The sequence below is a fragment of the Pipistrellus hanaki genome, assembly GCF_964339955.1.
Source record: "Pipistrellus hanaki genome assembly, chromosome: 15".
NCBI lineage: Eukaryota > Metazoa > Chordata > Mammalia > Chiroptera > Vespertilionidae > Pipistrellus > Pipistrellus hanaki.
The window spans coordinates 23,344,817-23,369,877 of NC_140517.1; the positions used below are offsets into that span (position 1 = coordinate 23,344,817).

The 25,061-nt window shown below is 40.2% G+C and overlaps 1 protein-coding gene across 1 annotated transcript in view; it reads right to left on the minus strand.

Moving 5' to 3' along the window:
- MBTPS1 (membrane bound transcription factor peptidase, site 1) overlaps positions 1-25,061 on the minus strand; it is a 57,437-nt gene that overhangs the window by 26,770 nt on the left and 5,606 nt on the right. The window contains exons 2-10 of the mRNA XM_084905555.1: positions 17,395-17,879; positions 15,847-16,104; positions 12,907-13,110; positions 11,100-11,210; positions 10,503-10,612; positions 9,135-9,251; positions 8,613-8,680; positions 4,595-4,697; positions 2,776-2,927 (exon numbers count right to left, since the gene is read on the minus strand). Of these exons, the coding sequence (XP_084761681.1) occupies positions 2,776-2,927; positions 4,595-4,697; positions 8,613-8,680; positions 9,135-9,251; positions 10,503-10,612; positions 11,100-11,210; positions 12,907-13,110; positions 15,847-16,104; positions 17,395-17,563 (1,292 nt within the window). The 5' untranslated portion in view covers positions 17,564-17,879. The remainder of the gene's footprint in view (positions 1-2,775; positions 2,928-4,594; positions 4,698-8,612; positions 8,681-9,134; positions 9,252-10,502; positions 10,613-11,099; positions 11,211-12,906; positions 13,111-15,846; positions 16,105-17,394; positions 17,880-25,061) is intronic.

Sequence of the window (25,061 nt, forward strand, 5' to 3'; positions counted from 1 at the left end):
TCAGGCCATAAAAATATTTCTGAACTGTCATAGTGGCATTTTCATCTGCTGCAGGGAGATGAGGGAAGTGAAAGCTTTCCTTGATGCTGAAAATATCTGCACTTAGAGATGCCACTGGAAATGAAAAACACATCCTCCTCATCTCCCCACTCATTTCACAGGAGGGGGATTTGACAGACTGAACAGAGGAGCCCACCGTTCCAGTTAACCATCATAGCAAGAGGGAGCTGAATACTAGTACTTTTTGTTTCATAATCAACAAGAGTGGAAACAAGAGCCTTCGCTAGAGAATCCGGAAGCGTAAGGGAGCCAGGTAAATCCACAGTTGGCGTGCCCTTCCCTCTTCTTTCGCTGTATGTAACACGAGGGTGAGAAAAACAACTAGAAGAGAAAGAGAATGTTTCCAACAGGCATGTGGTTATTTTCCAAGACTACTCTCACCAATGTCAACAATCTCAAGAATTTGGCTCTGAACTATAAGGGAAGGATGGGAAAAGGAAGAAAGAGATACAGACCTACTTCATACAAAGGATTATTAATAAAACTCATCTCTGGCATTAGAAGCTAAAATCAACATAAATTTACTTGTTTTTAAAGAGAATTTTAAATACAAAAACATTTAGTATCCTTTGCCTATTTTAATTTTAAAATTAACAGAGTATAACTTTGAAAACTGCAGAGTTTGTGTTATTGCAACACAAAAGCTCAACTAATGCCTCACCTACATAGAAAAAAAATTTGGGGGGGGGGGGTGGGTGTGAAGGTGGGAAGGTAAAATACAAAATAAGTCCTAGCTCCTAAGACATCTTATAATTTTGAAAGTAAGCATATCCGATTAAGTTAGAGCACGTGAGCATCAATTCTAGTCGACTACCTTTGAGAACTTTCAGTTTTATTAACTACAAAAAAAAGGGTCGATCATTAAGCTCCATTCAACCATAGATGAGATTCAACAAGACAAAGAGCATAAGTCAATTACATAGAGAATCTTGTCTCTCCCAAAGGAGTGGTGACTGCCAGCCCCACTGCCTGGTTTGACAGCTCCTTAGCTAACAGAGAACATTAAAAAGTGAATCCCCCAGGAAATGAAGGATATGGCATGGAAATACCTCACTTTTTGATTCCTGCCTGATATACACACTTATTTGGATGTAGGTGTACCAATTAATAATGCGGATTTCGTAATCAAAGAAAACACAATTTCAAGAGACACATCAAAAGTGCTTTATTCAAAATAATATCCATCACTAGCTACACATTTCCCCCATCTTTAGGTAATTTGTGGACACTATCCCAATAGAACTTTGTTTTGAGGCAAACCATTCAGAGATCCAATTTTCCACTTCTTCGTACATTTTGAAATGCTCTCAGAAAGTGCGTGTGCCATTGATCGGAACAAGTGGTAATCTGAATGAGCAAGGTCTGGTGAATACAGTGGGTGGGTTAATACTTCCCAGGCAAGATCTTTTAATGCGTCTTTAACTGGTTTTGAAGTGTGTGATGGTGCGTCATCATGAAGCAAAATTACTTTGCCATGTCTTCTGGCACATTTTGGTTGTTTCACATTCAAAGTGTGGTGCAAATTGATTATTTGTTGTCAGCAGTGATCAGTATTAACGGTTTCACCTGCTTTTAGAAGCTCATAATACACCATACTTCCCTGATCCCACTGAACGCAAAGCATTGTCTTCTTTCTGAAGCGATTTGGCCTTGCAGTCGATGTTGATGGTTGACCTGGATCAACCCATGATTTTGTTCATTTGGGATTCTCAAAATAAATCCACTTTTCATTGTCAGTCACAATTCGATGCAAAAAAGACTTTTTTTCATGCCACTGAAGCAACATTTTATTGATGACTTTTCGGTTTTCCATTTGTCTTTTGTTTAGTTGCTGTGGCACCCATTTTTCTTCCTTTAAAATCTTTCCCATTGCTTGTAAATGATCTTTCTGCAAGTTGTTTTATGGGTTTGACACGCATCTTCATCCAATAATACTTGTAATTGTTGGTCTTCAAACTTTTTTGGTTGACCTGGACAGTTTTTGTCTTTCACATTGAAATAATCACTTTTAAAGAGTTTAACTAGCATTCACAAGTATCTTCAGAGGTAGCATGTTCACCATAAGCTTCCCAAAGTACACAATAACTTCTTCTTCAAAGTAATGAATTAAAACTTCCCGCAAATGCTTTTTTTGTGTGGCATTTTTAAGCATAAAATATCTATGATGTTAACACCTTCAGCAAATTTGACATATGAAGTTTTGAAGCTTGTTTTTAATATAATAAAATAGCATACATATCAAATTGCATATGTATCAGCATATGTGTAACTCCATCTATTAAAAAAGATCTGCATTATTAACTGGCACACCTAGTAACAAGTACAGATATAGCACAAAAATGGTATAAAAGCAAACAAAATGGGGACACTGTACTTTCCTCTCAATTTTGCCATGAACCTAAAACTGCTCTTAAAAAAAAAAGTCTTCAAAAAAAAAACAAAAAACAAAATCAGACTTCAAACATAAAAAAAGTAACAGGTATTACTAGTATGTCCTTATGTATTGCTTTATGGTTTAGCATTTACAGAGTGTTCCCATGTATGTCCACTAATTCACAAGAATCCTCCCTCAAAGAATAAATCATGACCTCCTTTGTGGAGATGAAGAAACAGATGGAGAAAGGTCACATGATATGTTCTAAAATTCTAAGTTGCTGACAAGCAAGACTCAGCTGGTCTGCTGGCACCACCTTCTCTTTGCCAGGCAACACTCACCTTACTAGCAAGGTGACAGCGCCGGCGACCACTGGAGAAGCCACGCTAGTCCCGGAAAGGGCCCGGCAGCCCCCTTTCATACCGGAGCCCCTCACTCCAGCACCATAGGTGACAATATCGGGTTTCACACGGCCATAGCCTCCTGGTAGCTCCTATAAATAAAAGGAGGTTGATTTCTACCACAGCATACACACTGGCACATAGAACAGAAATAAGGGTTACTTAAATGGAGTGTAACCTTAGTAAGATACTGGTTTTAGTCTGAAATTCATTGCAATACAGAAAACAAGCTTAAGTGATAATGTAGAAAATACAATTATTTTTGGAGTCTTTTATAATAACCAGGATAATAGTAATGCCATAGAGCAATTAAAAAGTGAATATTTTAAATTTTGTTAGCATGCAAAACTAGATTTAATGCTAAATAACTTAAAAATTAGGAATACCTTGGAAAAATCAGACAATTAATACTAAAAATTAAAAGAAAAATTTCTTTATAAGAAAAATGTGCATAATATAACTGAAGATTTTAATCTTCAACCAGAGGGAAAGAATAAACCATTCAGAATGATAAATGTAACTATACGAGTAACAGATAAGATTTTAATGGAATACCCTAAAATTTCATGGAAATTGAGGCAAAGTAAGAATTACAATAGGATCGTATATTCTGTAGAAAGAAGTAATCCAACTGAAGTGAAAATACCTTTCATGGCAGTCAAACATAAATGGACTTGCATCCAGCTATGTGGGACACTGTGTAAAGATACCTTCAACTACAGCTCGGTAAGTAAGTGTCTCAGGAACATTTCTAAGGGCATGACAATGCATTATAATCTCACAAAAACATTTCCGAGGGAGCCAGAGAGACATCAACTGGTGGAGATGTTGTTTCCAAGTATTTAGCCATACAAAGAAAATGCTAAGGGAGTACACATGAATGAATATGAAACATATCCCTGGGACTGATTTTCTCAGGGTGGGGTCCACCCGACTGGTGACAACTGAACATCATCAAGAAGAAGGCATCCAAGTGCATATGGCATGGACCCACTGTGAGGCCAACTGAAAATGGTGCCAGGAGAGGCGATGTTACAGAGGGAGAAGGCTACCCAATAAAGTGGCGCCAATGCAGACAAGGCCACCATGTTCTCAGGAGGCTGCGAGTCTTTTCTGGGACTTCCCAAGACCTCAAAGCTTGGCACCCTTAAATAAGGGCACCTAGAGTGATGTGACCATGAAGACCCTGCGGGGCAGGCAAGAGTACCTATTGCTGCCTGAGGGAGCACCTAACATTGACTCCACCACTGTTCTGATGGGTAAAGGAGGACGGATTAGATGCATGATTAAACCCAGAGTAACTTGTTGGAGTTATTTCCATTTTGTCCAGCTAAATACAATTACTTCTGCATTAGCAGAGTTGATATTAAATTCTTCTCACTGGCTTCTTGTTTCTTAAGGTCTAAAAAAATCATCTCACCTAGCCCCAAGGAGGACTGCTCACCGTCCTATTACTTAGGACAAGTGGGCATGCATCCAGTTGACCTACAGAATGAGTCGCTCATAAATAAGTAAAACTGAGGGGAACCAAGAAACACCACTCAGAACCTGTCCCTGCCTGCTGCACCATTGTCAAGTGGCAGGCCAGATCAACGGGGCCAGGTCTCTTGTCCTCAAGGCTGACAAGTATCCACAGACCTGGTTATGCCATCCACGCATGTGAGTGTTGGGCTTACAAGCTTTTCTATCTGTGCACTTACAAATACACCCAAAAGCTCTGAGACAAACAGTTCCTTTAGGCACATGAAACAAAACCTACCCAGGTAGTCATTCCCCTTGAAGAGAAGCGGGCGATGTTATCCTCAAAGTCAATGCCACCTACTCCAATCACATCCATTTGATCAGCAGGGTTATTCAGAGTGCTAAATTGAGGCACAAAAACACAAGGAAAGAAAAATAATTTTAAGTGAATAATTCAAAGGCAAATCCTCCCTGAAAAAATCTTAGACGTTATAAGGCTCTTCTGTGTCAAGACACGCGGCTGCGATGGCCTGCTGCTACTTATAGCTGTCCTGCGGGAGGCCAGGCGCACTGCCACCCTTTCTTCCTTTCCTCCCTGTCAACGTAGCATACTTTGGCCCAAGACTTTGTTTTTCCTTCACTATTTCTGACTTGAAGGAATCCCCCTTCTCTAACTTCACAGGATTTAACACTATGATAATTCATCACCTACTTATACATTCTCACATCACTTTCAAATTGTTCCATCAGCCTCTCCAGTTAGATCCCACACTCCTCTGGGAAGGAGCTGTAATCACACATTTGCACCTGCCACGGTCAGCAAGTTAATTTTCAACTGATCATTTACAGTAGGGGTGTCGAACTCAATCAGAGAAGGGGCCAAAATCTAAAATCCAGCCTAAATCGCGGGCCGAATGGTTTACTGAACAGTCATAAACTGACAATGTCATAAACTGACAGCGGAGTGCAGTGATGACAGCGCGGTGCGGGCCACATTGCAAGGCCTGGCGGGCTGGATTTGGCCCGCAGGCCTTGTGTTTGACACATGTAGTTTACAGGGTGTTCCCCTTTCCTCACTGGGAATAGTGGAAATGATAACCATTACTCCATAATCTTGAGCTCCTCAAAGGGAAGAGGCAGAGAAAAACCATGTAATTCTCTTCCATACTTCAGGTGTACTAGATCTGCAAAGAAATTATAGTGAAATTGCTAATGGAAAAAATGTTTAAACTATTAAATCCAGATGCAACTAAACTATTTGAAAGTATAAAACAACCACTAATGAAAATGCATTTCCGAGCTTTATCTATTTGCTAGTTCTGCTACAAAAAAAAAATGAACTCTGACAATTCAATAACCAAAACTGATTCCAAGTGGCTTTACTGAAATTAGTAACAAGATTTTAGAGCATGTGTTTTTGAACAGTTATTTAAACCACAATGAATCAACCCTGGCACTACCACAATGAATCAACCCTGGCACTGTCTTTTTGCCCACTGGCCAATAACATGCTATCAAGTGGTTGTTCAGAGGCACCAACAGTGATATTTTACTGTCTGATGCAAAAAATTTATAATTTCTATGAAATCCAGGAGCAAAGCTTAGAAGTCACTGACAAAACTTCCCACTGTAGTTGACACACACACAAAAAAGCCACCCTCTGACCTTTCCTCTACCTGTCAATCCCTGTAATACTTAGTGTGCTTTAAACCCTTAAACTAGAAGGGAAAACATCAAGAAACCTTTGTTGGTGATAAAAGGGGAAGCTGCAGCTGCAGATCCCTGCACTGTAAGTTTAAGTGTCAAGGGTGCAGGACCCTGAGAGAGCTCACAGCAAGGGGATCTGGAGATGCGAGCATTATTTGCAGAGTGACTGGCAGCTCCATGCCTGCAATGAGTGACCCAACAATTTTCGTACAATACCGTCATCGAATTACCTGATGCCCAAGCAGTAAACCAGAACCACACAAGCTGTGCTGTCCTGATTACATGCCATTCCCATCACTACTGAGCAGCTGGCAGATCCGGATCTGTGCAGCTCTATGGGCAGACATAATGAGCAACACAGGGCCCTCCTCTCCAGGGTTCTTCTCTAATACACTGGAAACTAACAACTCTTTGATTACAAGCTACTGTGTGTGTGTGACTCTCCAGAGAAGTCAACAGGATTTCAGAAGAGTGATTTGTGTCTGGCAAAATAGTCAGAACGGCATGTGGAGGAGCTGGGACCTCAGATGTGAACAGAAGGAAGGCAAGCTAGGAAGCTCAGCAACAGGAACAGGTGATGGAGATGGGAAAAACATGGTCTCTAGGGAGATCCATGAGGAGACTGGAACTGAGGAAGGTGTACACACAGTAATGGAAAATAAAGCTGAGCCCGTAACTTCAGGTGACAATGGTGAACTACGGCAGAGGGGCCACAACAGGCCCACCACCTGCGCTTGTAAGTAAAGTTTTACTGGAACACAACCACAACCTTTCATTTACACAATCCAAAGCTGCCTTCACACTACAAGGGTCACACTACATGCCCGCAAAGCCTAAGTATTCATTATCTGATCCTTTACAGAAAAAGTTTGGCGACTGCAGCCTACAATATTGAGGACCTTGAAAATCAAGAAGAAAATTTCAAATGTGATAAGGCAATAACCCATTGCAAAATCTGGAATAAGAAAACTGCCAGAACATGGATTTTAACAGTAGAGACATACAAAAAAGGAAGGAAAAAAAGAGCCACTACTTATAGAGGCCCAGTATTTGTGGTACTTTCCCTAATTTTATCCTCCAAACCACCTCTGGGTCAGGTGTCATGCCCTCCTGTGACAGGTGAGGAGCCTGAGGCTCCAAGAGTGAAGGCCCCCTAGCCCACAAGGGGCAGGTGGGACTAGTCTGGGTCCGCACCTGCACCCTGCCCACAACCCACATCATCCATGCAGGAAGAGCTAGGTGGGTAGAGACTGAAAGGCAGGAAGACAGCTAGGACCCCACCTCATAACTGGATGACTCTGAACTGATAAGGGCTGGCCTTACGGGGAGACATCAGAAATGGGAGAAGTGGCAAACTTGAGTAACATTTGAAAGGAAAAACAAGAAAACTTGATGAGATTACTTGGAAATTGGTGTTTTTCATGGTAAAATTATAGTTCTGCCACCTATGACTCAAATATTACTAATGACACACAAAAATCCAATACTCTGGGCCCTTTACAAGAAGGTCACTGACTAAAGAACTATTGGGTCAGAAACATGGCTGCCAATATGCATGGTTTTTGGCCAATAAAAACATTAATTTCAATATATTCAGCCTAACCCTATGCCCTGAATCCCTTACATAAGCTCAGCCAGTACTCAAGGCCACCTGCTCAGCCAGCAGCACTCCAAGGGATGTGGCTGTGAGGCAGTGTTTCTGAGGCCCAGGCACACATCCTCGCTGTGTGCATCATAGACTCACACGCATTTGGGAAGGAACACACACATTCGTCTCTACTTCTACCAGGTTATGACAAACTAAGGGCAGACTCTGTATTTTCTTTTCTCTTTCTGGTGATCTCAAACTCTTTTTTAGTGCATTGAACCATACACATCTTAGTAACCAATAAAAGACAGATCCTACTGCAAAAGAATTTCAGCACAAGAAATTATTTATATACATTACCAAGAGAATAAAAATTGGAGCAGCAGATTAAAATAAAACTGGGATTTGTAAACCAAAATTTTCTGCTTGTGATTCAGTGACTAATGTTCTGTATCTCATGCTGCTTCGGCTCACCACGCCAGCACAGCACAAAGGGACTTTTCTGTGACACTGTTCTCTCTGCTTTCTCCATCTGATCCTTCTTGTCAACCCCAAGAGCACCCCATCTGTGTCTATTATGTTGTTTTCTCCCATGTTAGTTTCCTTTATTCCTGATCTTTCCTAGAGAGGCAGACCTCTCGTCTATCGACCTTCTCACCCCTGTGCCTCCTACAGAGGTGGTCTCCACAAATACTGCAAAATCCTTCCATTTTCTAACAGATTGACTTTCCTGATTTTGAAGAAAAAAAATAAAATAAAAACATTAGGCTTCCAAAGTTCTATTTATAGCAAAGTAAAAGAGAAATTAAACAGAAACAAGACTGGCCTTGAGTTGGTAACTACTGAAGCAAGTGGTGGGAACCTGAGGGTCATTACGCAGCCTGTTTGTTTGGTATGCTGAAAACTCCCATATGCACTTTTAGGTAGATATAAAAAGATATAAATACAAAAACAGACAACAGTTTTTCAGTTATTTCAGGGAGGAACCACCTCTAAATTCATCCCTATTGGGGATACTTACCCATAAAGAGGCCCATCATTGCCGATAGCAGAAACCATGATTACGTTGTTAGCTGTTAATTCCCACACCTACAAAATTAGCAAGCATTTAGTTATGAAAGAACACCACTTTTAAACAATCGATAGATAACTATCAAAAAATAAACACAAGTGAAAATTAGTCCTAAGAAGGGTTCCCCCTGAAAATGTACCACTAGACCCTTAAAGGCATGAAAGTGTTTGGTAACTGGTATGTTAGCAAGAATAAAAGCCAGGACATAGGACTACGCAACACATGGAGCAGACACTGGCTTTCCAGGCATGTTCAGAAAACACGAGTTATGTGTTTACCTGAGGAGTCAACAACACACCATGGCCTACTATCTAATGCAAATCACTAAACCTCACGTCATCAGCCATCTGTCCTTACAAGGCAGTCACCTTGTGGGTGGCAAACCAGCAGCACAGGGATGAAGCATTCAGAGTTGGGCTTGTGAAGGGAGCCATTACCAAGGGCAATGTTCTATGTAGTGATATGACCAACCTTGTCGACAAAGGGGTGGTCCATGAAGTCAGGGCCGCCAATGCTGAGGTTGAGCACGTCGATCTTCTTTAAGATGGCATAGTTGAAGGCATCCAGGAACCAGGATGTGTAGGACACCTGGTTAATGTTAAGACAGTCTTTCAGGTGTTTCAGTGAAAGTGTCAAAGTGTACAACACAGTTTTTAATTTTAAGGGTAAAGTATAAACTCTTAGCAGCATGAAATATTAACTTAAATTGCAGAAATAAATGCCAAGAATAATGTAAACTTCTACATCCAGAAACTCTTAGGATTTCAGCAAAAGAGCATGTTCTGAGGGCACCTACCTCTCCAGGTCTAAGGTACAGCTCCTTACCTTCAAGTGCACCCCCCGAGGCAAAACCCCGAACTTCTAACTGCCCCTCTTACAAAATGATTAATCTTAAGACACTTGTAGTAAGTCAAGTTTATTAAACTAAATAGTTTAATGTATTTGTCTAGTAATCTTTTTTGCTAAATAGGTTGAAGGATAAATGGCATCAACAGAAGTTATTTCCTAGATTTATTTGATGTTCAATTCCTCCTCGTTCCCTGACAGAAGTTAAATTACTTTGTGTATCACCATTTAGGTGTTTCTATAAAATACCAAATTAAACTTACAATAAAAAGAATGAGTGTAATAATTATCATGTTTTCTAAAGGCTTTTAAAAATAAGACTACGTATTTGTATTTGCTTGTATATGCAAAAGAAATCCTAGGAGGAGGGGAATAAGAAATTAAGAAATCTTCACAAGAGATGGGGAAGTAAGGGGAGCACCTGCTGGATGGGGACAGGGTTGGGAGATTTACCCTGCATTGCCTTTTACACAAATATATAACACTATGTGCTACCTAACAGAAATTACATGTTAAATATAAATACTAGGACCTTCTCCCTGTCCTATAAATCATTTCCTAATGAAGAATAAGGGAAAAGGCTTGTAAATCCACATTGCTCAAATTGATGCAAAATGCTGGGCTACACAGGTGACCCTCAAGGTCACATCCAATAGGGGTGAAAACACACAAACGTGATTATTCTTTCATGTAGAAAGTACTAGAAATGTGCCCAAGATGTGGTGGCACAGGCCCAAAGGAGAGGAAGGAACAGGCAGTCAAGGAATCCCTATGCACAGGTGCCCGAAGCCATGTGAGGCCATGAAGGGTGGGGCAGAAGGGCAAAGCCATACCAAAGGGACAGGGGAGAGACAATATGGCACACATGGAATGTCTACAGCAGCTCAGCTCGCTGATGTGTTCATTTAAACTAGTATGTATGTATTTTCTGGAGTTTTAATTTTTTACATTTTAATATCAATTCCTTAAGATTCGGGGATTCTCAACACCTACCTGGTTGTTGGTAAAGACCCTGAAAATATGAAGTTCAGCATCTGGAGCAAATCCCTGGCATTCCCTCATGCTGGCTATCACACCTGCCACAAAAGTGCCGTGGCCCAGCCCTGTTGCCCATAAGAAAAAGAAGTCAAAATAAAGGGAAAAAAAGAAGAAAAAAAAAGTCATAAAATTGCTGGTAATATGTACCAATGTGCAATATTTTAAACCAATTCAAACAGGCTCATTCTCCAAGTCCTAGTGTAGAACCTCTGTCCCTCGGTACTGTCTTCCACTCAGAGGCCTCACCGCACCTGCCTCACTTCTGCATCTAGACAGTCCCATTCTTTCCCCAACATGTAGCTTCTCCTCCACCAGGCACCCCTCTCTCTCCTCAAATACCACCTCCCAACATCCTAAGACATTTAGAAGTTTCCACTAAAAGGCACAGTAACAACTTGAGTTTGTCTGAATAACTATTGCACACAAACTGCTTAATCATTTATACTCAGAAAAAAACACTTCACTGCTAAAATGGGGGATGGGAGTCCTGCATGAAGCCCACGTGACCAGAAAATGCCTCACGCATGCTCTCACCACTGTGCGGCCACCTACCATCGTCCAGCGTTCGCTCGTTGGTCCAGTTGGTTCTCTCCTTCACATTTTTGAAGTGGGGATGCTTCTCACTCAGGCCAGTGTCAAAAACAGCAACCCTTACGTTAGCACCTTATCCCAAAAAGCAAGCAAGCACAATCAGGTTTGAGAAATCATCATTTTGAATTTTTGTCTATCACACACATCCCTCCTTGGGACCCATGGAAAGCACGTCATCAAGGGTCAAAGTTGGCCCAGAATCCACAAGTAGAGGAGATGCCCCAGGATCCTGACTGGGGAACACCATCATCTGCTGCTAAACAAGACTTGAGGATAAACAAAAATATCTCGCTGGACACTCAACTGTCACTGTGGCTCAGGAATGAACCACCTCTCCCCACTCCCCCTCCGATGATAGATTTTCCCCTTGAGGTAATTCCCTCCAAGTCTGTCCCCTCACCTCTTTAGAGAAGCACTCACTAAGCACACACCTCTAGGAGCAGGGGAACTATCCTGACTCTTGACAGGGACAGTGACTTATTCACTGATGCTTATTCATAAGAACAAACTCTGCAGAGGGGAGCTGTGAACACGCAGAGGTAATCCCGTTTCAAGAAGAAAAAAACACACAAAAAAACACGTTTTTATAATAATGAATTTATTTCAGACTCTGGCCAAAAGCCATCTGCATCAGTGTGAAATAACAGATGCTATCAGACCAAGAAATTCTAGAGAACATATAGAAGAAGAAAAAAAAAAAAAGATAATTCTATTGTTTAACAGCTATCAGCTGTAATGAAAGCAATGTCTTTTTGGAATGAAAGTTGTGTTTATGTACCAATACCACCTAATATAATCAATTAAAGTGAGATAACCAACAAAATGCATTGCTTATTTTTAAAAAAGGCACACATAAAATTGGAAATGATTTGGTTTGGGGAATAAAAAATGTATTTCTGAAGATTAGAGAATTTCTTTTGTGAAGGAGTTTTCACCCTCAAAAGATAAAAACAAGCAAACAATCATTTTAATAAAATGTCAGTCCACCAGGTGTTAAAAGTTTAAGTGTCTCAGGCATTCTGAAAGGCAGGAGGCTGAGGAAATCAGAGGAGAGGTAAGGGTTTCCACGTCTAGGAGATATGGGTAAAGACACCTAGGCAAACTGTGCTGTGCTGGGGGCTAGGGAAATGGGCTACATTTAAAAGTTAGGGTCCAAATCTTCACATTAGTTGAAATAGAAATTTTCTGCCATGATGAATCAGTAAGAAAAAAAAAAAAAAATCTTGCTGGATGTGAGTTTCTTTCATAAGATATGGTCATTATTGTTTCCTGTTCTGAAATAAATGATCAAGTATGACAGCCAATTACTTAGCCATTCTGCACATAGGGCACCACACTGGAATGATAAACTCAGTTTGGTGAAATTGTACAAATCATGAAAGGTTAGCTATCTTAAACCTCATCTCTTTCCCTGAGAAATTATACAACTTTGCTGACCTACCCATCAGCTCTAACAGTGGACAGTGCTGTGTTTGTTCACAGATCTGTCATGAGAAAAGAAATGCTTTGCAATCTACCCCATCTAACCTCAGAAATGGTACCGAAAAATAAGACACAAAAAGTGAACAGAATCAAATAATTATAAAAGCAACAGCAACAGATGCCCAGCACAACAGGAGTCAAAGATGAGGGGCAGTTGACTGTGCCCAGCTCAACAAAGAGTGAGATGCATAGGTGCATGAGGCCACCTGGCTTCTGCGCTAGACACTCGAGAGGGGGGCCTCCTGGACACCAGACCCTACCCCGCTTCCAGGTTCATGGCACACACCTGTGTATCCCATCTGCCAAAGCACGTCTGCCTGCAGCGTCTGAGCAACCTGGCGTGGGATGGCTCTTAGCAACCGCCGACTCGAATGTCTTCCAGTAGCATGCCAGAACCCAGAGCCCAGGGAGAGACTGGCTCTTCGCAGGGGACGGGACGACTGCCACTTCTGGCTCCATCGGGTTTCATTACAGGGCACTGTGGGGTCAGCTAGAGCCAAGAAAGGAACAACACTGAAATGACACAATACTTGTCAGAGAAAACAATCATTCTAAACAGCAATGATTACCTTCTGAAATCCTCTTTGAAGGAAAATGGGATTCTCTCCCTTTTCTAGAAGGATTTTCTCAATGCAGTTATATTTATAGCCTCTTATTGACCATCATTTGGTTCCCAAATAGTTTTTTTTACCTAACATTTTCTAACCAATGTAAGGCAGAAAGATTGATAAAACAATTAATTTTTAAGCAATAAAGTTAACTATGATGCTAACACCGACGATTTTTCACCAGCAACTTGTTCTTGCTGAACCAGAAAAAGGGGGACAGTTGAAGAGAATGGCCACTACTCGATCGTGAAGTTTCACAGCACTTGATTTCTGGGGCAGGAAAAAGCCATGTTACCTCATTACACTACACCCACCTCTGGCCAAGCATCAACAGGACCTTCTTCCATCTGTATATTTCTCGATATTCTCAGTATGCTTACCTACTAGATAGAATGCCACCTTTCAAAAAGCAAAGAACTATAAAGGAGTCAGGCGCATTTCTGAGGGTATGGAACTAAATTGTTTCTTGATTTTGTTGCTGAGTACCTGTTCATACATGTTCATCAAAACTTGCTGAATTGTTAACTAAAAGGCAGAGACTTAACTATCTGTAAATACTTTTTTTTTTAATGCTATAATGAAGAAAAAAATGTACTTCAACTCAGTCTTAAGAAGAGCAAATCTATAATACTCCTGAAGTTCTGTTTCTAAAACAAATAACTATAATTTTTATCCTGGTCTTACCAGGCTACACCCAAGAAAGTACAGTGGAACTGGAAAAATATATAGTCATGTCAATTCCACTAAGTAATTATTTGCATAGTCCAACTGCAGTTATTCTGTATTAAACTTCCTGTGTTGATTCTGTTCTTTAAGTCAACAGCACAGGACAATACTGAAGGTACTCACTGAAGAATAATATTTAGAACAAGGTAGGGGGACTCTTCTGTTTTATGTTAAGTACTGAATTCAGTCTGGCTTTGAGAACAATTTAGAAAAAACTGAAAAATATTCAAAAGAAAGCAATTCAAATGATGAGGGACTTGAAATCATGTCATATGAGTAAGTGCTGAAGGAAATGGAGATTTTTATTATCCTATAGAGAGGCAATCCTAAAGAGGAGATAGCATGAATATCTTCAAAATACATCTTTAAGTTTCATCTGGTAGAAAACAGGTTAGCTCTGTCTTAAGGCTCATGGCATAGAGCCAGGGATAAGATCCAGAGTAAGACAAGTATCAGCCTAAAATAAAACAAAGCCTTCTAACAACAGAGCCATAGGAATAATTAACATTTAATGTCTACTTACAATACGCTAAAACCTGCTGAGGTCTGTTCACATCCACTATTACATTTCAGTTTCATGAGAACCCTATGAGGTAGAGAGTATTCTGTCCTTTTTTAGGATAAGAAAAGTTGAAACAAAGAAAAACTGGTCACTGCACAAAGGCACGAATAGCAGCACTAAGAGAGTGGACCTATGGGGAAGTAAATTTTCTCCTAAGTCAAGGATATTAAGCGCAGCATTAGACAGCCATGGTGGAGAGGCTACAAAGAAGCCTAACCATCACATTCTATGATTACTGTGCTAACATTAGGCATTCCCATGTTTCCTAAAGTATTCCGAAGCTTTTTAAGGTAAAGTAAAAAGAAACAACATACAGTATTTAGCTAGTTGTACAAGGTTTGATTTCCTTTAATCTTCCTGGATTGTTTTGAGGCTATTGCTTTTTAAAGAGACAAAGCACCACAAAACATCTGGACTAGTAGAAAGAGCTCTGAAGAAGTCAGACACCTGAGACTAGGATGTGGCTGGTCAGACTATGCAAATTAGTTAGCCTTCTCTCCCCTGTGTGTGTGTGTGTGTGTGGGGGGGGGGGGTTTTAAACTCAGAGGCTCTCAGGCCCATTATATGACAAAGGAACAAAAGAAAAATCTCATTTATTTTTTTCTCCCAATGAAAGAAATATTAATAGAACTATAGATATTGTTACTTCAGTTTATAACAGGAAAAACACACACCTTTTCTTTGCTAATACACATGCTTTGAAAAATATTATGTAATAAACAGGCAATTAATTTTTGAGGATAAGCTCTATTTTGACAAGCCCAAGTTGTAAAGGTGTCGGAAATAAGCCCTCGAACTGAAAAGGAAATAACTGAATTCTTTCCATCTCACACCTGCACAACTTAGGACTGAAATAAACTCAGCTAAGGCAGGATCATGCACAGTCAGGAGGCTGAAAAAACCAAATGAAACCCAAGGAAAAGACATTTTGCCATGAAAGAAATGAAAACATACTGACAGTAGCAAAATGCAAGCAAGGAGGAGACTCATAAAGGCACCTACTTTCGTTTCAGTGTGAAGGGACATCAAGGCCTCAACGTCTGAAGACAAACCTGGGTGAAAATTACTCCCAACAGAAACAAAAATCACTATTATCCTCTACTGTAAACTTTGATTTTTTTTTTTTCCTACCAGAACAATATGAAAGCCTCTTTTTTTGTTTTTTGTTCACTATACTATTTTTCAGCTATCCTGTCAGTTGAGTTTTCAAAATAAATTCAAGGTGGGGTATGGAGGAGGTGGAGCACAACATGGGTGAAAATGTACATTCTCTTTCTAAATCCAAGTGAAACAGAAATTGATACACATTAGCCTGGATCTCAGTACTCACGCTCTGTGTACTTGAGGGAACGAAAGACTTTCCGTTGGGGTGTTACCCGTTTGATGTTTGGATGATCTTCAAGTGTTAACAGCCCCGCTTTCTGTTTTTCTTTTATCTGAATCACCTCAAAATCACTAGGGTAGTCACTGGATGGATTATTTCGAGGAATAATTCTCCAATTGTTTATTTCACTGCTCTTCAGGGCACTTGAAATAAATGAATTTCTAGCTTTGGCTGTAAAGTATCCATTGAAAGCCACAATGTATTCTGAAATCAATGACCACAAATAAAAATAAGAATTTATGTACACATATAAGATTATATCTAATCTAAAATGTCCCTGGTAAAAGAAAACTTACATATTTTAAAACCCACAGAGAAAAGATCAGTAGACAAAAAGACTGGTTTAAATGTTTTGGACAGCAGTTTTCAGAACTTTATATTAAAATAATCTGTATAAATCCCCTGATTACAGACTACATTACTCAAAACCAGATAACTGTGCTATTTTTAAAAAAGCAAATGTTAGAAGTTTGAATATACAGCAAAGAAATACATGTAAGTTTTTCAAACAAGCAAAATGAACCCAGAGAAGTGAAGGTTCAATTTTATTTTACTGAAAAGAGAAAATTTGGAGATTATACAAAATTATTTGCTGGTTATCACATCTGCTCGCTTGTACCTCAGTACATTAAACATTTGGCACCTTCAAACTCCCAACCCTCACCAGTTACAATGGAATCAGGGTTTAGGAAAAGAATTCAGTTCATCCATTTCCTTGTTTCATATAAGCTAATTACACTGGGGAAGGAAACTTCAGCAGGGTGAATATAATATCCCAGTGCTATGCACTCATCCTATCTGAACTTTACTGTGAAAAGAAATGTGGTTTTTTTAAACTGGTGTGTGTGTTTTCCGTAAAAGCTAATGTTTAAAGTAAGTTTTAAACAAAAAGTATAGGCGGGATCCCTAACATTTAAAAGAATATCTTGCTTGTCTCATTTTCGGTTCTTTTAAGTCTATTTCTAGTATCACATGAGCTCACTCGTCTAGGGGAAATGATGAACAACAGACTGATGAACAGGAACAGCATCGATCAGACTGTTAAACCTCAGAGGGAAGGTAAGGGAGGGTGGGGATAAGGGAGAGAGATCAACCAAAGGACTTGTGTGCATGCATATGAGCCTAACCAGTAGTCATGGACAACAGGGAGGTGGGGGCATGCGTGGGGATGGGTTTGGGATGGGAATGGGGAGGATGAAGACAAATATGTGATACCTTAATCAATAAAAGTAATTAAAAAATAAAAATAAAAATAAAAGAATATCATGCCCGGCTTTTGTGGGCTCAGTGGTTCAGTATCAACCTATGAACCAGGAGTTCATGGTTTGATTCCTGGACAGGGCACATGCCCAGGTTGTGGGCTCAATACCCAGTGTGGGGTGTGCAGGAGGCAGCTGGTCAATAATTTTCTCTCATCACTGATATTTCTATCTCTCTCTCTCCCTTTCCTTTCTCTCTGAAATCAATAAAAAATATTTTTAAAAATATCATTACCAGATTCCACAACTGTTGAAGAGAATTCCACCTTTAATGTCAGGTGGGAACAGCCAGGACATGGGGCCTTTTCAAAAGATCTCTTTTCCAATCTGTCACCCAGATGTTTCTTCCCACAGAGCAAAACCACTAGTAGAAGCAGCCAGATGTTGACAAGCTTCATGGTCATAAGTAAATATGGTCATAAAATTGCATAAATTCAAATCACACTTTTTTCTTCCTTGATTATAAGTTAATTTTTGTTCCAGCTAAAAGCTGAAACATTACTGATCAGACATTTTACAGTCTTGTCCAATGTAAATAAAAGTTAAATTTCATGGCCTTTTGTGATTTGGCCTGAAAAGAGGCTTTCATTTCTTTCTTCGTTTCTTCTCCATCTTGGACATTAGGCTTCTGTCATTCTAGCCCAGACAACTGAGTCCTACACTCCATTGGCACCACAGAACCAAAGTCCAAGGGGATGAGCAATCACTCTGCGAGCCAATCTACAAAACAAAACAAGCACAGAGACATTAGTAGCACACTGACAGACTAGTTAGGATTTAGTTACAAGTGCAATTTAGATAAAGGGTCAAAAAGATATCCTAGTTATAAGGCATGATAAATGTAAGACACAACCACAAAACACATTACTTCACTTTTAGTTACTTCTCATCTCTTTTAGTTTCAAAATAAGGAAGGATAAAATAAGTAAGAAAAATAAAGAAAATTAAGGATAAGAAATAACAACAGGAATATTAAGCTATTGGCCCCGATCATCCTGGGCAACCAGAGAGAAGGGAAATCATGATACTGTGCTTATTATGTTTTATTTTGCTTCTTTTTAAGATTCTGTATTTCCCTATCATTTGCAACTCTTCAACAGGTATTTTCTCAATCAACACTTTAATTCGCCATAAATTTCAGTAATTTTTCAGGCAAAAGCTTGGTATACACCCTTACTTTCTAGTGCAAAATTAATACTTAAGAACAAACTAATTTTCACTCAAGTCATGTATTTAACACCTTCTTTAAGAGACACTGTGCTTTGAAAGTATTCAAGTTACACTTCAGATTTTGAAATATTTTCTGCTAATTCTATGAAAGGAGAATCAAAGGGTTTTTGGTTGTTTTTTTTTTTACTATCATTTATTTTCCTAATGCCTCAACTTAAAGAAATTTAACCTGCTAAATATGTTATAAATCCAGATTATTTCTTCATTAGAAGTAATGAGTAGACAGTTTGTGAAGTAAGCTGTTGCCAAAGAAAATGTTATGTGAGTGTTAAATTACAAATACCTTTCAAAATATCTGAATAGTTAAAAAAAAGATCATTCTTCACAATGAAAAATAGAGCAGCAGTAAAAAACAATGCTGGCAATAGCATGCCCAGAAAAATCAGTTGCATCAATCACACCAGAAACATAAATAGCCCAGCAAGGGGAAGACAAATGAATGAGCAAGATAGGCCTTCTGTTGTCATTTGAAGACTTAGGACAAAGAGTTAGCCCCTTTTAAGAGAGGTCTGTCAAGCTGTTAAACCCATCTTCTATCAGACACTGGTGCTATTGAGTAACAAGGAGTTTGTAGTTCCTGGGACTATACATATGTGCTTTTACAAACAGGAAAACACTGAGCAAGGGGCAAGAGTCTAAAGAATTTTGATAAGGTCACTTTCACTGCTGTAATAAAAAAAGATCCTGAAAAGGTCTACCTCGAAACTAAAGACCAAGCTTGGTGACAAGGAGCACATCAGATAGAAATGAAATTTTAAAATTTATTTCTGTATCAACAGTTAGAACAATGAGTATGCCAACAACAAGAACAAAGAAATTAAAAGCAGACAAGAATAGAAAGACCAAAGAAAAGAAGTAGGGGACACCAAAAGCCACTCTAACATGTTTTATAGTAATATGCTTGGGAGTGAGCCCTAACTGTTTTTGTTTATACTAGTATTAGACTAGTGGCCCAGTGCACAGATTTGTGCACATAGAAAAGAAATTAATTAGAAAAAATATTTTAATATCACTTTTCAACCTTTTTCTATAATAGAAGTGTCAAAGATGGAAGAAAATTAGTAAAATGTATGAAAATAATATATAAATTGATTAGTAAACAATAACATGATATAACAAAGACATGATATAAAAACAAAAACTTGATATAAAAACATTGGTAAAAACAATGACTGATAAATTGATTAAACTTATTCTAATATCTCCCTGTATACCACAGTAAGAGTAAAGACACTTTCAGAGTGCTTGACTAATTTCCCGTGTGATGAAGTACTTACAACTTTAGCATCACATGCTGTTTGAACTCAAGAGAAAGCAACATATAACTGACCATGTCCAAAAACAGATTCAGGTAGGAATATTCCTTCTCTGTCTTGTCCTTGTGATTTATTAATAGTCATCGCAAATGCTGACGTCATGGGAAACTGCCTTTAAATTAATTTAAATGGGAGGCCAGTGTCAGATGGGGACACCGGCTTCTTTTGGCTTCAGAGGTACGTTGTGCCTCGTTGGTCATATTCTGTCATGCCGCTGCTTTCTTTCAGCTTCAGAATGTCAACAAAAACAACCAAATTCCCAATCAACAATGACAAATCAAAATACACACATGCGATTGGCGCCAGCGAGCGCTTTATATGTATTGCACACGCGAGAGTCAATGTTTATTTTTAAATTGCTAGTGTGCATTATATTGTATGTATGTACTGGCTGGCTGGTCAGACAGACAAATGATCAGTGACTTAGCCTTTTATATATATAGTATAGATATTTGTAGTGATGGAGTATCACAGAATATAACTATATTGAGCATATGTTGCATCTAATTATAGTATTACTGGTCAAAGAAACTGAAGCTAATAATCACTGGTGATGAGTGTTCATGTCATATTAAAGTACCTTAAGTTAAAAGGTTTAAATCGGTCTCTCACTTAAATAAACAAATCTATTAAAACTCTTTTGCCTCAAGCTAAAGAATGTATGACATACTTGGGCTATATATAACACTAGTATTAATTAATGATACTAGAAGCAAGTCTTAGAACTACAGTGTCAGATCCACTGTAATTAAATTCAATACAGCCTTATGCAGAAGAGATGGCTGATGTTCTCTTATACCTGAGGCAAGAGTCTGGCTTTAAAAAATGTCTAAGGTACTCAGTTCTCTCCCAAATAGAAAACAAAATTTTTTAGGCTTTTGGAAAACAGGACATTGTAATAGCATAAGGCAGTCTACCTTAATTTATTCATTCAATCATACAATTTTATAGAGTGTTAAGTAAGTTTAAGACACTGCCAGGTATTGCAGAAAAACAAGTATTGTTAGTACGTGAAGGACACAGACCTCCAGGTGTGACCCACCAAATAGGTCAACCATAACCACAAACAGCTAAACATGGCATAGGAAAGGAAAGTGTCAAATTGAAGCACATGGACAGTGCCAGGGACACTGGACTGAGGTTCTTCCTGGTGTACAGGAGGCTTCTGTTGATAAAATGGATAGCAGCTAGCTCTGATGGAATTTAAACTGGTAGGGCTGGAAGTAGGGAAATAAAGAAGGGCAAGGGGGATCCTGAGCAGAGCTCCATCATAGGAGAGGAAATCACAGGCCATGCACAGAATCAAAAGGTCATCTGTATGAGGGGGAGGCAAAGAGAAGCTGAAAGATGAAGGACAAGGACCTCAAGCAGTTATGAAGTCCGAGGCAGAACATCCAGCAAACAACTGGAAATATAGGCCCTCTGTACCCAATGGGAGTAAACTAGCAGAGATAAAACAGAGTCAGGTGGGACTGCTGAGCAATTTTGTTCACTCATCCAACTCATTTACTGAGCAACTCTGAGGAGCCCGGCACTGTTCCAGACGGTAGCAACAGAGCAGCAAACACAATAAACAGAAACATCTGACCTCATGAAGCTAATTTTCCATTGTTGGGAGACGGGCAATATACAAGATAATTATAACATACCTTACTAAGCTAGTGATAAATACTGTACTATATTTTAAAGGAGAAAAAAAAAGAGAAAAAAAAGAAGGGGATGGCATTATGGCATGTCAAGGGAGGGGCTGAACTTTTAGACAGAGTGCTCCAGAAACCCCCGAGCCTCCGATGGAAGCAGGAAGCTCATCAAGCCCCAGGAGAAAGAGAACTGCAGGCACCGGGAAAGCAAGTGCAAAGCCATGGGGTAAGCAACATGTCCAACTTGTGTAAAGAAAGGCAAAGAGGCCAGTGTGGTTGGAGCCGCATAAAGGAAGGGCAATCAGAAGATGAAACGAGAAGACAGGGAGGCAGACTAAGGAGGGCTTGTAGGTCAGAGAAAGGCCTCAGTTTTCACCATGAATGGGAAGGGAACACATGATCAGAGCAGGGAAGGGACACAGACAGGAGTGGGGAACCAACTGGAAGATGCCTGTAAAGATGGTTGCTTGGGCCATGATGGAGCAGGAGAGGTGATGAAGGTGGTCACATTACAGATGTGACAGCAAAGTTGACAGAACCTGCTGACAACCAGATGTGGCAGGTGTGCAAGTGAGGAGACAAGGACAAGACCAAGGCCTCTTGCCCCTAACTGAACCTGAGATGGAGAAGGCTGCAGAAAAGCTGGTTTGGGAAATACTAGTAGGAGGTGAGTTCTGAACATATGAAATTTCAGGAGCATTAGAGTTGTGAGGCCATGGCTTAGGGCAGAAGGGAACAGGGAAGTAAAAAAAAAAAAAAAAAAAATCAGTGAAAAAAAATTTCTATATGAAGAGTTGTCAAATGAAAGAGATCACTGGTTTAGTCATTGCCCAAAAGGCCACACTACTGAAGGCAAGCCAACTCTAGTCTCCAAACCCACCAGGGCTGGAAGGAAGATAGCTTCAAGTAGACAAAGCCTGTGGGATAAATGACATGGCTGGGAATGACAAGGACAAGGATACACCTGTTTTTGTTTTTGATCTAGCTGATCTGCTTATGAACGTTAAAGGTGAACTAAAAGACACTCTCTTCAAAGAGCTATAGATCATAAGTTATGAACAATACCCAGGTTTCTATGGTCTCCTAATCCCAGAAGATGAGGGCTTCAAAATTTAAATTTGCTTTGAGGAAAACAAAAAACACCACCAGGGAGCTAGAGGCATGGCACTGGGGTTACAACACAGGCCACTTACAACCAACATCTGTGCCTTTGGCCTGTTTGTTTTATAGATGGCCAGTCTCCACTGACTCCTCTATTGGGCCTTTAAAGGCACAGGCTGCCCTTTCCCATATGTAATGCATCTATTCACATGTGTCTATGATGGATCCTTCCTGGCTCTCATATATAATGCAAACCCGGTGAGCACTCTCTCCAAGGAAGGCTCCCTATCTACTGGCAAGCAAATAAGGGGCAACAGGTATGTATAAGGTAAGCACAGAGTATATAAACAGAGACACATACAATATGGGGGAAAACACTCTTTAAAAAAGACTTCTAACTTTTCCTTTTCTTCCCTTTCTGAATAATTCAGCTGAGGACAAGAAGGTTGGCATTGGTAGAAGTGCAACAGTGGCCGGTGTGGGAAAATGGAGTCTAAGAGGAGAAAGGTGCGTGTGGGGAAGAGGTACCTGGTAAGGGTTGTCAGAGCCTGAATGGGGTGACGGCAACAAAAAAGGAAATTGATTTAATCAAATAATTTACAGTAGTGGGAGGCAGCTTTCTCATTGTCAAAGAATAAAGTCACAAATATGAAAAGGAGTGAAACTTGAATGAACCATGCAGGATCAGACTAAAACTGGAAATACTGGTATGAACTCAAGGTTTTCAATATATAGACCACATGTGTCAAACACAAGGCCCGCGGGCCAAATCCGGCCGGCCAGGCCTTGCAATGTGGCCCGCACCGCGCTGTCATCACTGCACTCCGCTGTCAGTTTATGACATTGTCAGTTTATGACTGTTCAGTAAACCATTCGGCCCGCGATTTAGGCTGGATTTTAGATTTTGGCCCCTTCTCTGATTGAGTTCGACACCCCTAATATAGACAGATGTAGAAGCAAACATATGCAAATGTATGTATGCATGTGTACACACATATGCATTTCCTAGCTTTGTCTCCTGAAAGGACACTGGAGCAGTGACATCCCAATAGGAGGGAGCCCAGGTAGTGCCTAACTGGTCTTCTAAACACCATTCTCACTAAAAGAAACCAGGCTCTCTTCGTGGAGGAGCTGGTACCAGACTGGGCAGGTTAAGAACAGATGAGTCTGGGACATCTTATTCTTGCAGAAAGGAAGAAAGTGCTCAAAGAATTATGGGGATGTGTCAATGGGATACAGAAGCCAGCTTGGGATAATTTGAGCATCAAAATAAATAATGAATGTAACAGATCCTAACCACTGAGTGAAACGGGAAACACGAGTCCACAATGACATATATGAATAAAATAAATTGAAAATTTAAATAATGAGATATTCACATAAACTCGTAATGCCTCCCCAAAAAATTCTCATTTACAAAGGGAAAAAGGGTAAGTTTATGAGGAGAAACTTCATCAAGTTAACCACCAATGGGACACAAGGAACAGGGGCCACTGAGCAGATGCGATCAAGAGCCCTGTGGCCAAATATGCAAAACCTCAATCGGATCATGAGAAAGTATCAGAACCCACACCAAGAGACAGTCTTTAAAATAACTGGCCTAGAATATTCGTAAGTACCAAGGTAATGAAAGCCAAGGAATGGCTTCGATATGGCTTCAGATTGAAGGAAACTCAAGAAACATGACCCCTAACTACAACTTAAGATTCAGAAATGGGCCCCTTTGCTGTATGGACAGTATTGGAACAAATAGCAAAACCTGAATGGGGCCTGCCTATGATTAGATAGCAGTGCTGTATCAAGACTAATTTCCGGCACTGTTGGTGTGGCTCAGTTGTTGAGTGTCAACCCATGAACCAGGAGGTCATAGTTAGATTACTGGTCAGGGCACATACTGGGTTGTGGACTCGATTCCCAGTAGGAGATGTGCGGAGACAGTGGATGGATTATTGTCTCTTATCATTGATGTTTTTATCTCTCTTTCCCTCTCTCTTAAATCAATAAAAACATTTTTAAAAGTCTGATTTCTAGTCCTATATAACAAAGAGCTAATATGCAAATTGTCATCATGCTCTCATGCCATAAAGGCTCAGACACTCAACACTGGGGAGAGAGGAATGGGGACCAGCCAGGCATAAATGAGCTCGTGAGAGAGGAATGGGGACCAACCAGGCTGCGGCTCAGGAGAGGAACAAGCCAACTGCCCCACAATCCCAGGTGACAATGCCTGCGCCTGCAGCCCAAGAGAGGAACAGGCCGCCCACCCTGCGGTCCTGGGTGCCAGCACCTGTGGCCCAGGAGAGGGACAGGCCACCCACCTCGTGATCCTGGCACCAGCGCCAGTGCCTGCAGCCCATGAGAGGGACAACCCACCTGGCCCATGGTCCCAGGCGCCAGTGTCTGCAGCCCGTGTGGGCCCTGGATTGGAGAGGGTGCAGGCTGGGCTGAGAGATGCCCCTCTCCTCCACCCCCTTGCAAGAATTTCATGCACTGGGCCTCGAATTTCCATTATAAAACTCTAATAACATTTTAACAGACATAAATTGAGACAATCAGTATAAAATATAATCATGTTGAAGAACTCAACCCAATAAAATGTGTACTCCCATATGTTG